The sequence below is a fragment of the Balaenoptera acutorostrata genome, chromosome 1 (assembly GCF_949987535.1).
Source record: "Balaenoptera acutorostrata chromosome 1, mBalAcu1.1, whole genome shotgun sequence".
NCBI lineage: Eukaryota > Metazoa > Chordata > Mammalia > Artiodactyla > Balaenopteridae > Balaenoptera > Balaenoptera acutorostrata.
In genome coordinates this window covers 75,233,706-75,249,486 of record NC_080064.1, presented here as the reverse complement: position 1 = coordinate 75,249,486, position 15,781 = coordinate 75,233,706, and the positions used below count along the sequence as shown (strand labels likewise).

The following is a 15,781-nucleotide window of genomic DNA, read 5'->3' as shown; positions in this document are numbered from 1 at the left end:
GCTCCTATTTATTTTTCAAGACCCAACTCAAATATCATCCTCTCTGAAAGCCATCCAGACACCCAACAGAATTAGTCATTTTTTTCTCTGTTTTTCCATTAGAGCAAGTATTACATTGTGTTGCAATGGCTTGTTGATATGGAGGTCCCCCACACTGGATTTTAAGGCAGGGATGGTGTCTCATTCCTTTCTATCTCCATTGTTTAGCACAGTATCTGACATGGGTATTTAATGTATGTTGAATCATTTAATTGATTGACTGTTCTTGATAGCAAATCTAGAAAAAGCTTTCTAACAAAAATTTCTTTGTATTCTTCCAAAGAATTTCCTTTTCTTAAAAAGATTCATAATCCATTGCAGTCAGATTTAAGGAAGTAATATTATGACCTTGTGACTTGGATGACAAACCAAATCATCTTTACAGACACAACAAAGGGATGACCATTTGGAGGAATGAGTCATAAATCCCGATACCAAGAAAGTTAGAAATCAAATGGAAAATGTTTAGTAATTTCTTCATTTTACAAATTCAAATTATAAATGAATGACCCAACATCCGTTCTTTCATGGGAGTGGTCAGAAACAAAACATCCCCATGGTGGGTAGTGAACACTTCTATGCTCTTCCAGGGGATGCTGAGTTAAATTTGCCTGAAATTTGAAGATATTTAAAAATTAGTTTTAGTTTTATTAGTTGAGTGAAAATGTAATGAGTCAAGAAGCTGTTACTGAAGATACTTCTCTGATGATTTAAGGACATCTTGATAAGTTTTAGATTGGGTTTACAGAAGGGTAATCTGACAAATTAAATATGAGATGGCTTTTTACTACTTATTACTTTAGTGCTTGACTCCCTCACCCCTTTTAAGAATTTTTTTTTTATAAGAGTTAGTTCAGAAACTAGGGCTTGAGGACCCTGAATAGGAATCTTCATGCCTTTTGTTTGTCTGCATCAGTATGCCTGGGAGCGAGAGAGGGTGAGAGAGAAGGAAGCGTCTTTGTTTGAGCCCCAAGTTGCTGGGAATATGACATGTTTGCACATTGCTTGGGGAAACTATCATAACCTACTACATGAGGAACTGAGGAGCATCCCAGAAGAGTACTCAGCTTCAGAAATGAGAAAATAGACAAAAAAGTCTGACCTGGGAACAAAGCTTTAGCTATTGGAGGAGAGGACCAATTGTGGCAATTCTAGAAAAAAAATGAACTAAAACTTCAATAAGAAATGGGGGGGACTTCCCTGGTGGCGCAGTGGTTAAGAATTCGCCTGCCAATGCAGGGGACAAGGGTTCGAGCCCTGGTCCGGGAAGATCCCACATGCTGCAGAGCAACTAAGCCCATGCACCACAACTACTGAGCCTGCGCTCTAGAGCCTGTGAGCCACAACTACTGAGCCCGCACGCCACAACTACTGAAGCCCGTGTGCTTAGAGCCCATGCTCTGCAACAAGAGAAGCCACCACAATGAGAAGCCTGCACACCACAATGAAGAGTAGCCTCCGAGGGCTTGCCTCAACTGCAGAAAGCCCGCACAGAGCAACGAAGAGCCAATGCAGCCAAAAATAAATAAATAAATAAATAAATAAATAAATAAGTGACATATATTAAAAAAAAAAAAAGAGACAGTGAAATATCAGTTCTACATGTATAATGATAAAGGACAGTATTATTTAAAGTGTCCTAATGGTAATAAAGTTAGAAAATTATGTTGGAGCCTAAATTTGTCACTTTCTGGATAAGTAACATCAGACAAGCTGTTAAACTCTCTATACCTCAGTTTTACATCTGCAAAATATGGGATAATAATGCTTCCCTCAGAGACAAGTCAGATAAAGGGTGAGAGCAACCACACTGCTGCCATAAATGGCATTCTTCAAAAGAGATGAAACTTCCCCGTAGTGAATTGGAAATACGTTGTCAGTTAGTTCAGGTTTCCACAGGGGACTTTGTACATACCAGGACAGAGATAAAATTGATGCTTCCCTCAACCAAGTAGACAGTTTCAGATTTGAAATAAAATCTATGTTGAATATTTTTGCCATATGAGGGTACAAATCACAAGGTTTAAACAAAAGGCAATGTTGCCACCCCTGAGTTCAGCCAGTTTTAATATTTCAATTTTGAACAGTTCAATATGTTCCCAATAACAATTTATTTAGAAATAACTAGTTTAAAAAAAAAAAAGAAATAACTAGTTTAGAAAATTGTGTTTAATACGTTATTTCAAATGTACAGAAAGAGTATACATGTTTGTTAGTGGAAATCAGTTTTTCCCTAATTCCACTAGATATATGGTAAAATACAATTTTAAAGAATATTAGTATGAAGGGATGCCAGATTATTAGCCTATCCAGATTACCCACAGATCTTAATCTGTTCCTTCCCCACAGTACTGCCATTAAAAAGGCCAGCACAGTGCCTCAAACATGGTACATGCTCAATGAACAGTTGTTGAATTAAAATTATCTGAAATTCTGTTTAAAGTGAATGATAGACATTGCCTCCGCCATTTGGTGACAATTAAAGGTAGATCTGAATACTCAACTGTCTGCTAGACATTTCCACTCAGATGTCTAATACAGAGTTATCCAAAGTGTGCCCCTCAGATCAGAACCAGCCAGGAAATATTTGTTTCTAGTTTACCCCTCCACGAAGTATTTGCTACCTGTCTACAACAAAAGAAGTACAGAAATTGAAAGTGCTTAAAGACTTTCTAGCATTTTTAATAGAGTAACTGTTTTATGTTACATATGAACAAAACTGGTTTGTATTCTAAATGTCTTTATTGCATTTTCTAGCAATTTATTTGTACTGTATTTCACATAAGCATCAGTCTGCGAGAGAAACAGAAACAAAACCAAATCAAGTCGCCTCCAACAGACAGTCTGCAAAGCACTTAACAGACATTTCAAACACATGTTCAAAACTGAACTCCTGATTCTCTCCACTCACCTGCTCATCCTGCTGTCTTCTTCACCTCAGTTGACGGCCACTCCATTTTTACGGTTACTCAGGCAAAAACCCAAGAGTCATCCTTTGACTCCTTTGCTTCCATCTTTCACCCTTTTGGGATATATTTTCGACACTGCAATCAGAGGGATACGCTTGTAAAACGTAAGTCAAATCATGCCAATCGTCTGTTCAAAACCCTCCAAAGGCTCCCATTTCACTCTGTGTAAAAGCCCAAGTCCAAAGTCCTCACAATGGCCTACAAGATCCAGCTTAACCTGGCCCCTGTTACTAGGCTCATTTCCTACGACTCTTGCCTGTGGCTCACACCTCTGCAGACACACTGGCCTCCTTGGGTTACTCGAATACACTAGGCAGGCTCCTGATCCGCACTGACTGTTCCCTCTGCCTGGAACACTTAAACCAGATGTCCTTCATGTTTTTGCTAAAACGTTAACTTCTCAGTGAGGCCTACCGCCACCATATTTAAAATGGCAACTTCTCCTCATTCCCTTTTCTCTGCTTAATTTTTTTCTGATAGTATTTATCACCCTCTAAAACACTCCATAATTTACTTATTACAGTCATTGACTGTTTTTGCCCGCTAAACTCTAAACTCTACAAGGTCAGAAGTTTCTTTTTCATTGCTGCATCCCCAGTGCCTAAATCTATGTTTGCCATATAGAAGGTGCACCATGTACTGTTCATTAAATAGTTTGGAACAAGCACTTTGGGGAGTAATTGAGCAGTAGCTATTAAAACTGAAAATGTATATATCCTATAATCCAGCAATTCTACTCCTGGATATTTACCCTAGAGGAACTCTTACACACATGCGTGAGGAAATGGTTCACAGATGTTCACTGCAGAATTTTTTTGTAATGGCAAAAGATGGAAACAACCTAAATGTCCATTAGTAGGGAAATGGATAGAATGCTATGGTGTAGTCAATAAATTGCCATAAAACTGCTAAAATAAACAAACTTGAATGGATATAGCTCAGAAAATGGTGAGGTAAATGTTGAAGGCTACGTGCAGAGCAGTGCCATCTTTGTGAACAAAAACATGCATAAACTATTTCTGTTTATTATGGGTACATATATGTAAGAAAAATATTACAAATGAACTATTGAGATGATTCACACCAATTCATGACAGAAGGTTCCATTAGGGGAGGGATTGTTAATTTTACAATGTTTTATTTCTTATAAGATAAAAAGACTGGAAACAAAATAAAATGTAAAATTTGTTGCATTTGAGGTTGTGGATATTGAGTGAGATTAATATATTTTTTTTTGTACTTTCTGTATTTGAAATTTTCTCAGTTAAAAAAAATTGTCTTCTAGACTTCAAGATCTTTAAGAGCCGGAAGTGTGTTTTATTCATATTCCTATCCATAGTACCTAATACTCTTACTAGAATTTAGGAGGTCCTCAAGAAATACTTGAATATATACGTAGTGAATAAATAAACATTTCAATTTAAAAAAAAGAGGAGGAATTAAGGGGTAAAGAAGATGAGTGGCACAGATGTAAAAAGAAAGGTAGGAAATATTTTGGATTGACATAAGCATGACTTAATACTCATGCTACCTAAGACTCTCAACTGCCCTATGTTACTCTGAAACAGACAGGATTTTTGAGATAGCAAGGAGATAAAAATGTGAAAAAAGCTCTCTTCCATCCATCAGTTACCAAGAATGCTGTAGGGATTCATTGGTTATTGTAGTAGTGTTTCCAAATTCCCAAAAGAAATCAATCTTTGAGATTCAGGAACAAAAAGAAAAAAAATGGAATTCCTGAAATAATAACTTATTTTGCATTTTTCATAACTTTTTTTACAAGTTTTTAAAATGTAATGAGTAAACATAATAAGCAATTTATTATTTATTATAGGGTTATACTAAAAGTTCCAGAAGTTTCTTTCTGTTTTAAAAAGTATAATAATAAAAGTGTCTTTTATTATTTTTATGAACCAATATATTGGACAAGATGGTATATTTCAGTTACATGCTACCTGTTATAGATATTTCATAATAAAAATCATTAAAAGAGGGAAGCATTAATGCAAGATAAATTCTAAATAAAAATCACTTTTAAAGATAAAAAGTAAAAATATTTAATATTTTAAAAGTTATTCTTCAAATGACAATTTAAAACACATAAAACATTAATAGCCTTATCCAATAGATTTGATCTTTGTTTTGTGACAAATGAGAGGAAATTCCTCTTATTCTGTATTTGATGTTGGTTCAGCTGTTAAAAGTGCTTCCAAAAGTATTATCAGATTGGGCATTAGGGCATATGTTGCTTTTTATAAGCTCATTTACTGTTTTCACAATGAAAATATTTGGTTTGTTTTACAAAGAACTATATACTTCAGTGATCTGGAAAATGCAGCAAACAGGATTAGATAATACTCAAACAATGTAACACTTGGACCTCCTAGCAAGATCAATAGTGTTACATAGAAATATGTTGAAATCACCAATTTATGAAGCTATTTTGCTTGCAAAATGTCATTTCTTGAAATACCACCCACAGGATTAGCACAATGTATTCTATGTATATAATTATTAATTATATACATATATACTAAAATTAATTATATAAGTATATATTAAACATATTACTATTTATGTTATTTGTAAAAGTGCTCAATAACACAATTTATAACATGACAAAAATTACAAGCAAGATGAACTGCTTAGATATTAACTGTCTCCAATATGTTCCTGTCATGCTTCCAGAAATGTTGACCTTAATTTTTGACTCTGCATGTCAGGGCTTCCTAGCTTCCTTTTGACTTGATGTCAGTATATTGCTTTGAGCCAATAATATCACTATGTTGATTGTCAAGGTTTAATTTTCCCCTTTATATTGTTTTGGCACCTTTGTCAAAAATCAATTGACTGTATATATGTAGGAATCTATTTCTGGACCCGCTAGTCTGTTCCATTCCATTTAATTTTTATATGTCTCTTTTCATAAACACCAAGCTGTCATGCTTAAAGAGCTTTATAATAAGTCTTGAAATCAGGTAGGGTAAGTCCTCCAATTTTGTCCTTATTTTTAATATTTATTTATTTATTTAATTAATTTATTTGGTTGCGCCTGGTCTTAGTTGCAGCAGGTGGGTTCCTTAGTGGCGGCTCGCTGGCCCCTTAGTTGGCGGCATGTATGTGGGATCTAGTTCCCTGACCAGGGATCGAACCCAGGGCCCCTGCATTGGTAGCATGGTGTCTTAAACACTGCGCCACCAAGGAAGTCTCCTGCCCTTAATTTTAAAAATTGCTTTGGTTATTCTAGGTTCTTTGCATTTCCATAGAAATTTAGAATTAGCTTGTCAATATGTATAAAGCAGCTTGCTGGAATTTTGATTGAGATTGGGTTGAATCTATAAATAAACTTGGTGAGAACTGACATCTTAATAATACTGAGTCTTGCAATCCATGAACATAGTTGATTTTTTCATTAATTTAGATTTTCCAAAAATATGCCAGGCACAGTAATGGGTGCTTTACATGCATCCAATTAATTAAAATTCATCATTCCTTTTTTTAGGCAAATTATACCCGGAAGGAAACGGGAAGGTGGAGAGGTTAAGTAATACCCTGAGGTCAGGCAGTAGGTGTCATAGAAGGGAATGTGGGCCCCCAGCTGTCTGACGCCTGGCTTTTTCTATTCATCAGTCTACTTAACCCAGCTCTAACTAGGGCCGTCACTTATGCTTGCAAACCTTTCTAAAGTTCAGATTGTTCCTGAACAATCAAGCATTTCAAACTCCCAACATCACTGTTATGGTAAGGAGATAGTATTAAATCATGTGGAGGCATATGGGCATAAGAGATTAAATTACATTTTCCAAATTGCACCTGAGGTTTGAACGTGCCAATTATACACTTTTGACTACCTTGTTCACAGCACTTGGAATTCAGGTTTATGAACAGCATAAAACTCTTGTACCCCATTGCAAGAAAAGATATTCCCATTTATAAAGTATCCACACCAATTATCCTGGTTTAGGATTTGGAAAAGGTTTTGTAAAATATCTAAAAGCTCTTGATATAATCTGAGTAATTACCTGTTATGGAAATTCAGTGACCTTTACAAACTTGCCCATGGCCAAAAAAAGAAAGAAAGAAAGAAATCAATGAAAACAAATCCAAATTGGTTGTCATTAAAAGTAATCAAAGTTCCTCATCTATTCCTGATGAGTTTAATTAAAAAAAAAAAGAATTTATGAAAAAAAAGGTTATGGTTGGAGATCCACTCTTAAATAAATATTCAATGACACATTAAAGTGTCCATTCAGAAAGTTACAAGGACCGCTGCAATGGGATTTTACAGTGGAGGAGAGAGATGGGGCTCAACCCCTAATATAGCATGGGCAAGTGGGAATTTGCAGGGCAGGGGTCAACGGATGGAAAATTACTCAAAGAAAACAATAGGGCTAAGGGGAGTTTTGGCTACACTGACCTTGCAGGATTCTTGCTGAAAAAGGGCCAGGATGATCAGACATCACCTGGGGAGTGGTGAAGGGCGAGGAACCTGATCACATATTGGACAGGTGGGAGGGGTGTGGGGTGGTTCTAGTTAGACTGACTTAGCAGGGTTCTTGCTAAAAGCGGATTTTACAAGAAAGTGCACACGTGAGCCTAAGAGAAGGATTCAGAAGCCTGACCGCAGTCTGGCCAAGCAAAGAACCTTTACTTCGAGTGTTTCCAGTCACATTTGTTTTAAGAGCTTTCCCAGGGCTCTTTCAGACCCGGGATTCAGTCTAGAAGAGTCTAGTCAACAGTCCACTAATTTCATAGCAATTCTCCCAAACTGGAAGGCCTAGAGAGGGTACAAGGCTCATGCTTGAAAAATCTTACCCTTCCTGATTTCTTTGTATACAAAACGTAGAAGGCCGAAGGAGAGGACTGCGCGCTCACCCGCTTCCAGGCACTTTACCTCCAGCCTGTCTCTTTTACCCCCGCGAGCAGAGAGTGGAAGCCGGGAACCCACGCACTCGCACCTCCCGGGTCCGCAGTTCCTGGGCAGCCCAAGAAACCCGAGGAGGGTGGAGCGGGTCGCCTTACGGGTGCAGCGAGGGGAGCGAAGGGAGAGAGGCGCCCAGAGAACGGCGACAGCGCCGGGCTCCTTCAGGCGGCCTCCTTCGCCGCAAGTCCTGAAAGACGGCTCCAGAAAGGGCGTGGAAGGGAGCGGAGCGCTGCGGCGGAGGGTCACGGGTTCAATCGGCCGGAGGAGGGAGGATGCCGAGGGCGGCGGCTCCCGACCGCCGGGCTCACGGAGGGCCCCGGGCTGAGCTGAGCCTCAGAGGCTTCTAGGGCTGCTCACCGGCCGCGGACAGAAGGTCGCTCCCACGCTCACTAGCCGGCGCCCCGCTTCCCCCTCCGCGCGCCGCGGCCGCAGGTGAGCCGAGCCCCGAAGCGCCCGGAGGCATCAGGTGTCGTGGGAACGGCGCCCACTGCGCGAAGGGAGAGCCCGCGACGTCTCAAGCCGTCGGTGAGACACGGCGGGAGGGTCGGGCCCGGGACGGCGGCGCCATGGAGGGGACACAGGTGGGAGCGGGGTGCGAGCTGCGGCGGTTCGGCCCCGCGCCCCCTCGGCCGCCCGCCCAAGGTCAGTGGCGGCGTCCCCCGCCCGGGGTAGCCGGGACTCAAGCTGCGGCGCCGGGAGACCCTGCCGCGCCACCATCCCCCCAACCCCGGGAAGCCACCTGTGGGCGGGGCCTCGCCTGGGAGGCCTGGGAAGGGGGCGGCCGTCGGCCTGCGGCCGGGGTTGCGGGGGGGGGTGGCGGGAGGCTCGGAGACACTCTGCAGGTTGCACAGCCAGACTGTGCAGGCCAGACTTGACTCAGTGTCCCTTTATTAGAGGGTAGGGGGAGGATGGACTTGGGGCCCAAAGCCGGCGTCCCTGCGCTGGGCGAAAGCAGCTTCCAGCCGGGCTCGGGTCGTGTAAGGAGCTCGCGTCCCTGTCGTCAAATGTGAGGCTTTTACTCTTTACACATATTCCTCGGTTTTCTTTAGTTTTCTGCAGTTCATTCCAGTTAAGCCCCTCCTCGCCGTGAATAAGGAACCTTGGTGTGTTTGTAGATTCTAAGACCAGATATAGTATCGCGGATAGACTTTCCTGACCCGCTTCTCCACCGACCCTGCATCCTGCGCTGCGCCCCGGGTGGGTGTGCAGGAGTGTTGGGCGACACTCCGTCAGCGGCTAGGGGTCTGGACAGTCTCAGTTTTTAAAGTGCACCTTCAGAAGGGCTTCTTTGACGGTTAACTAAGGTTTGCAGCGAGTTTAGCGGTCAGTCCTTGTGAATGAAACATCTTACGGTTCGGGACAGCTTGGTGCGATGTGCTGAATAAATTAATTGTGGTTGGCTCTTTTTCTCTTTGTTCCTGTGGGTTACTGTTACACGGCGTGTGGCTAGTTTGTTTACAGTGTAATTTTACCTGTATCAAAATACAAAGGGCTGAATGTGACCTCAAATCTGTCATTCACCAACATGCTGTATTATTAAGAGCTTCATTATTATGTTACTGTTCATATGCGAGTTTCCATGAACTCGCGTGAATCATCTTCCTTATAAATCCCATAGGTAAAGTCTCCTTAAATGCTGGTGAAAAATATACCTTTTTGAAGAAGGCAATAAAATGTTCTTGAGTGAAAATCCTAAGGGATTAACTTTTTTCTCTACCTATGTCTTTATCAATGAGTTATTGTACTCGGACTTTGACAGGCATTTTAACACACACACCAGCCATATTTTGAGTTCTATCATAATTATTTCATTTTGAAGGTACTGCATATGCTACTGTAAATATGTCTCGTGCTCTACTGACTCAGCAATATCCTTTTTTCTTTCTTTCTTTTCTTTTCTTTCTTTCTTTTTTTTTTTTTTTTTTTGTCTGCGAGGCATGCGGGATCTTAGTTCCCCCACCTGGGATCGAACCTGAGCCCCCTGCAGTGGAAGCACGGAGTCTTAACCACTGGACTGCCAGGGAAGTCCCTATCCTTATTAACCTTTTCATTCATCAAGAATTTTAAAACCTTCCCCATGGATAGTTTTTATAGCCAATATCTATTGTTTGGAGATGTTGGGTTTGCTAAGAATGTTTGATTTCAGAAGCAGATGTCGGATTCTAGACTTGGAAAGCACCTAAACAGTGACTTGTTAGATATTGTGTTAGTACAGTTTGAATCCTCCCCCCACCCCATCCCAATCTCTGAGTAGAAGTTATAGTAAAACTATCAAACAGAGCCAGCCTTTATATTCTATAAAAAAGAACTCTACTCTCCGTGGTGGTTTGGGGTATTTTACTTTGAACAAGTTTCCATAATATCAATATTAGCCTGAGGGAAAATCCAAGACAGTTTCCAGTTTCTGGAGTAACTTCTTTATCACTTTGGATAAGCTGACTATGAAGACAATAAAACCAACCCCATCCTTTGCCAAGGGATTAAAAAAAAAAAGTATGAAGTGCTTTGAAAAGTAAAATGTGCTACATAACTCTAAGACTTTCAATAAAAAGCTAATACAAGTGATGTTGCTGATCAGGACTTGGACTTAAATTGAGATTCTGAGTTCTCCTTTTCAGACCTCCTTTGTAAGTCCCCTGAAGCTCACACTGTCTCTTAAGAACCTTGTTGGCTGTTTAGGAAGCTGCTCTGTCTGCTGGGGCTGTAGGGAAAGTGAGGCTGCTTGTTTAGTGTTAGACCCTATGCAAGGGTTTTATTTACATTGTCTCACTAGAAACTCATGAAGGTAGATATTCTTATTCCCGTTTTGCAGAAGAGAAAACTGAGGCTCAGGCAGGCTGAGTGACTTGCCTAAGGTCACAGAAGTGTCACATTGTAGAACCAGGATTAGAAACCAAACATGATCGGGTTCTCTACATCAGCGGTCCTCAACCTTTTTGGCACCAGGGACCAGTTTCGTGGAAGACAGTTCTTCCATGGACTGGGGTGGAGGGGGAGATGGTTCAGACCGTAATGTAAGCGATGGGGAGCAGCAGATGAAGCTTCAATTGCTTGCTCGCCGCTCACCTCCTGTTGTGTGGCCCAGGTTCCTAACAGATCCCCGGGGCTTGGGGACCCCTGCTCTTCATCACATCTTTTACCTTTAACTCAATGGTTTAAAAAATTTTTTTTGATAATCTGATGAAACTGTAAGTATCTTCCCAGGAAAAGTGGCCATATCCATATATCTACAAAATTTTGCATATAATTTCTGAGTCCAGCCTACTCTCTGACACCTTACCAGTGCTTTCAGGACACCCTGCTCTAACTACACCTGTTACTGAATGAGGCAGAAAGCATATAACATACTCTATATAGGTACATATAGTCTTTTATTAATAGCAGCCCTTGAACTTGGTAGTTTTCAATTGGGTAAAAATTCACTCAGTAACTGAAACAAAAAGAAAAATGACGTGCTATGTTCTAATTGATTTTGTAAGCATCAAAAGTGCAGTTAGGGCTTCCCTGGTGGCGCAGTGGTTGAGAGTCTGCCTGCTAATGCAGGGGACACGGGTTCGAGCCCTGGTCTGGGAGGATCCCACGTGCCGCGGAGCGGCTGGGCCCGTGAGCCACAGCTGCTGAGCCTGCGCGTCTGGAGCCTGTGCCCCGCAGCGGGAGGGGCCGCGATAGTGAAAGGCCCGCGCACCGCGATGAAGAGCGGTCCCTGCACCGCGATGAAGAGTGGCCCCCGCTTGCCGCAACTAGAGAAAGCCCTCGCACGAACCGAAGACCCAGCACAGCCAAAAATAAATAAATAAATAAATAAATAAATAAATAATAAATAAAATTTAAAAAAAAAAAAAAAAAAAGTGCAGTTAATTTTTTTGTAATTGTAACCACATTCTTTTTATTTAAAAAAATTTTTTGTTTTATATTGGAGTATAGTTGATTTACAATGTTGTGTTAGTTCCAGGTGCACAGCACAGTGATTCAGTCATACATATACCTATATCTATTCTTTTTCAAATTCTTTCCCCCTATACGTTATTACAGAATATTGAGTAGAGTTCCCTGTGCTATACAGTATGTCCTTGTTGATTATCTATTTTGTATATAGTTGTGTGTATATGTTAATCCCAACCTCCTAGTTTATCTCTCTCTCCCACCTTTCCCCTTTGGTAACCCTAAGTTTGTTTTCTATGTCTGTGAGTCTGTTTCTGTTTTGTAAATAAGTTCATTTTATCATTTTTTTTAGACTCCACATATAACTTATACCACATGATATTTGTCTTTCTTTGTCTGACTTCATTTAGTATGATAATCTGTAGGTCCATCCATGTTGCTGCAAATGGCATTATTTCATTCTTTTTTATGACCGAGTAATATTCCATTGTGTATATGTACCACATCTTCTTAATCCATTCATCTGTCAATGGACGTTTAGGTTGCTTCCATGTCTTGGCTATTGTAAACAGCACTGCAGTGAACATTGGGGTGCATGTATCCTTTCTAACCGTGTTTTTCTCAGGATATATGCCCAGGAGTGGGATTGCTGGATCATATGGTAGCTCTATTTTTAGTTTTTTAAGGAACCTCCATACTGTTCTCCATAATGGCTGTACCAAATTACAGTCCCATCAGCAGTGTAAGAGGGTTCTCTTTTCTCCACAGCCAGCATTTATTGTTTGTAGATTTTTCAATGATGGCCATTCTGACTGATGTGAGGTGATATCTCGTTATAGTTTTTATTTGCATTTCACTAATAATTAGCAATGTTGAGCATCTTTTCGTGTGCCTCTTGGCCATCTGTATGTCTTTGGAGAAATGTCTATTTAGGTCTTTTGCCCATTTTTTGATTCAGTTGTTTGTTTTTTTAATATTGAGTCACATGAGCTGTTTGTAAATTTTGGAGACTAATCCCTTGTCAGCCACATCATTTGCAAATATTTTCTCCCATTCTGTGGGTTGTCTTTTCATCTTGTTTAGGGTTTCCTTTGCTGTGTAAAAGCTTTTGAGTTTAATTAGGTCCCATTTGTTTATTTTTGTTTTTATTTCCATTACTCTAGGAGACAGATTGAAAAAGACTTTGCTGCGATTTATGTCAAAGAGTGTTCTGCCTATGTTTTCCTCCAAGGATTCTATAGTTTCCAGCCTTACATTTAGGTCTTTAATCCATTTATTTGTGTGTGGTGTTAGAGAATGTTCTAATTTCATTCTTTTACATGTAGCTGTCCGGTTTTCCCAGCACCACTTATTGAAGAGACTGTCTTTTCCCCATTGTATATTCTTGCCTCCTTTGTCATAGATTAATTGACCATAGGTGTGTTGGGTTTATTTCTGGGCTTTCTATCCTGTGCCATTGATCTTCAAAGGTGCAGTTTAGAACAATGGTGCTTATTTGAAGGCTGATCTTTTGTCTGGACTTCATCAACTATCCTGCAATAGCAAAGAACATAGATGTTGCCTTCATTTACAGGGTTTTTTTTTTTTCCTCCTAGAGATGGCAAATCCTGAGGCTGTTATAAGTAGCTGCAGCTCTCATGAAGAAGAAAATCGCCGCGCTTTTAACCAGCATACATCTCCCTCTGAGGAGCTTCTATTAGAAGACCAGATGAGGCGAAAACTCAAATTTTTTTTCATGAATCCTTGTGAGAAGTTCTGGGCTCGAGGTAGAAAACCATGGAAACTTGCCATACAAATTCTAAAAATTGCAATGGTGACCATCCAGGTAACCATCTCAGATCATGAGTTTAATGAAGTCTTCTTTTACTAACAAAGAGGACTATGGACAGTTTTTTTTCTTCTTTTATAACTTTTAACTGTATGCATAATAAAGAACAATAATTAAGGAGATACACAATCTTAAACCCTCCCTCTTCAATATTTGTGAAAGAAGACTTTGGTTTGTTTTTTTTTTTTTTCTCTAACACTTTTCCTTCTCATCTTTCATTAAGTTATAATTTTACTCACATAATGTAATTAGTTTTCAGGAAAAGAAAATTTTAATATTAGGCTTCCAATCAAGAAGTTTAGCTAAAGGTTTCTAAATCAACTGTGGAAACTAGCTATTGCCCAACCAGAGGATTCTTTTTTTTCCTAGATAGTTTCCTGAGAATTTCTCTCTCTTCAGAAACTTCAGGATTTTTGTTAAGAGTATTTGGATTCTCACATCCCTGTGATCATGGGAGCCCTGAAGTGGAAGAATGTGGAGTTGATTAAAAGGAGTAGCATAGGTAGTGAAATGTGAGACTTCATTTCAGGAGAAGTTGAATCTCATTTCCTTGCCTTCTCTTAGCATTTTGGGGGGAAATTATATTTTATGATTCTTTATATATACTTATGATTTACTCTTGTGAAGGTATGTTTTCCTGCTGGTGAGAGTAACTATCTCTTGTTAAAAGCAAAGGGGCAAAAATAAAAGATTTTAATAGGAAAAATAGATGTGATACGTTTATTTTTATTAATACTTTCTCTTAATTTGGTGAAAAATGCATACATAAATAAACAACTGGTATTCAAGGAGAATTTTTTTAACTCTGAAATCGCTAATCTTAACTGATACTTGAGAACAAATGCTTAAGGTGTTAGAAGCTAAGGCTATTTCTACAGTCATATGAAGTTGGTGAAATTCTTGCCTAAGTTTCTGATGCTAGGTGTTGTGTAAAGGAAACTGACACTTGAGTGATTATTTTGTTCCAGGACATTATTTCATTTAATTTCAACACTACTTCTATTGGATAAGTACTGGAATCCTTCAGTTTACAGAATAAGGAACTGATATTTATAGAGCCACATGATTAGTACTGACTAGTACTGCCACTGGCAGAATCAAGACTTTAGAGGCACGTGTTCTCTCCCTTTAACATATCAACATAAAAATGGATGTTCAGTTCTCAGTATATTTGGCAAGCTGGAATTGAAATTCTTAACTTCCAGCTGATAATGTAGTGTGTCACAATAGTGAAAATATTTATCTGTGTTGTTTCTGATAAGTTGGAGGGAAAGCCTGTGTCAGTTGAACATGTTTTCTACTTAGAACGATAGGTACCACTTGTGTGTTTACTGTGTTTCGGCCTAAACATTTTACATCATCACATTCAATTCTTAAAACAAATCAGAGGTAGGTAGTAGTATCCCCATTACACAGATGAAAACACTGAGGCTTAGTGAAGTAAAATAACCTGTCATAGTCAGGAAACTAGAAGAATAGAACTGAGATTCAAACTCAGATTCTATTCCCTCTAAGACTTATGTTCTTTTAAAATTTTTAAACATCTTTACTGGAGTATAATTGCTTTACAATGGTGTGTTAGTTTCTGCTTTATAACAAAGTGAAGCAGTTATACATATACATATGTCCCCATATCTCTTCCCTCTTGCATCTCCATCCCTCCCACCCTCCCTATCCCACCCCTCTAGGTGGTCACAAAGCACCGACCTGATCTCCCTGTGCTATGCGGCTGCTTCCCACTAGCTAGCTATTTTACGTTTGGTAGTGTATATATGTCCATGCCACTCTCTCACTTTGTCCCAGCGTACCCTTCCCCCTCCTCGTATCCTCAAATCCATTCTCTAGTATGTCTGTGTAAGACTTGTGTTCTTAATTACTCCTAAATCTTTTAGGGAGCTCATCTAACTTTCCTGTGTTTCCTAGGGTGGTCAAGAGGAAAATTGACTAACAGTTTAAGATGTTAAGCCTGTTAGTAATAAGCATATAAAAGGCATTTAGGTAAGTTTTTTTTTGAAGTAACTGAGGGTTTTTCTTAATGGTGATGTTTCCTTAATCTACACTGGAACAATCAAACAAATATTACATAAAGACTTTGTAATTGAGCAAATGAGGGTGACTTGATGACAGATTTCCTCTTTT

At 39.6% G+C, this 15,781-nt stretch overlaps 2 protein-coding genes across 3 annotated transcripts in view; one reads left to right on the top strand and one right to left on the bottom strand.

The window, feature by feature from the left end:
* The window catches only part of DNAI3 (dynein axonemal intermediate chain 3), a 101,145-nt gene extending 93,076 nt beyond the window's left edge, over positions 1-8,069 (bottom strand). For both annotated transcript variants that reach the window (XM_007173031.3, XM_007173033.3), the window contains exons 1-2: positions 7,824-8,069; positions 2,951-3,083 (exon numbers count right to left, since the gene is read on the bottom strand). The gene's annotated coding sequence lies outside the window, so the exon portion shown is untranslated. The remainder of the gene's footprint in view (positions 1-2,950; positions 3,084-7,823) is intronic.
* A 306-nt stretch (positions 8,070-8,375) lies between these two features.
* MCOLN3 (mucolipin TRP cation channel 3) overlaps positions 8,376-15,781 on the top strand; it is a 35,658-nt gene continuing 28,252 nt past the window's right edge. The window contains exons 1-2 of the mRNA XM_057534714.1: positions 8,376-8,457; positions 13,410-13,639. Coding sequence (XP_057390697.1) covers positions 13,412-13,639 — 228 coding nt within the window. The 5' untranslated portion in view covers positions 8,376-8,457; positions 13,410-13,411. The remainder of the gene's footprint in view (positions 8,458-13,409; positions 13,640-15,781) is intronic.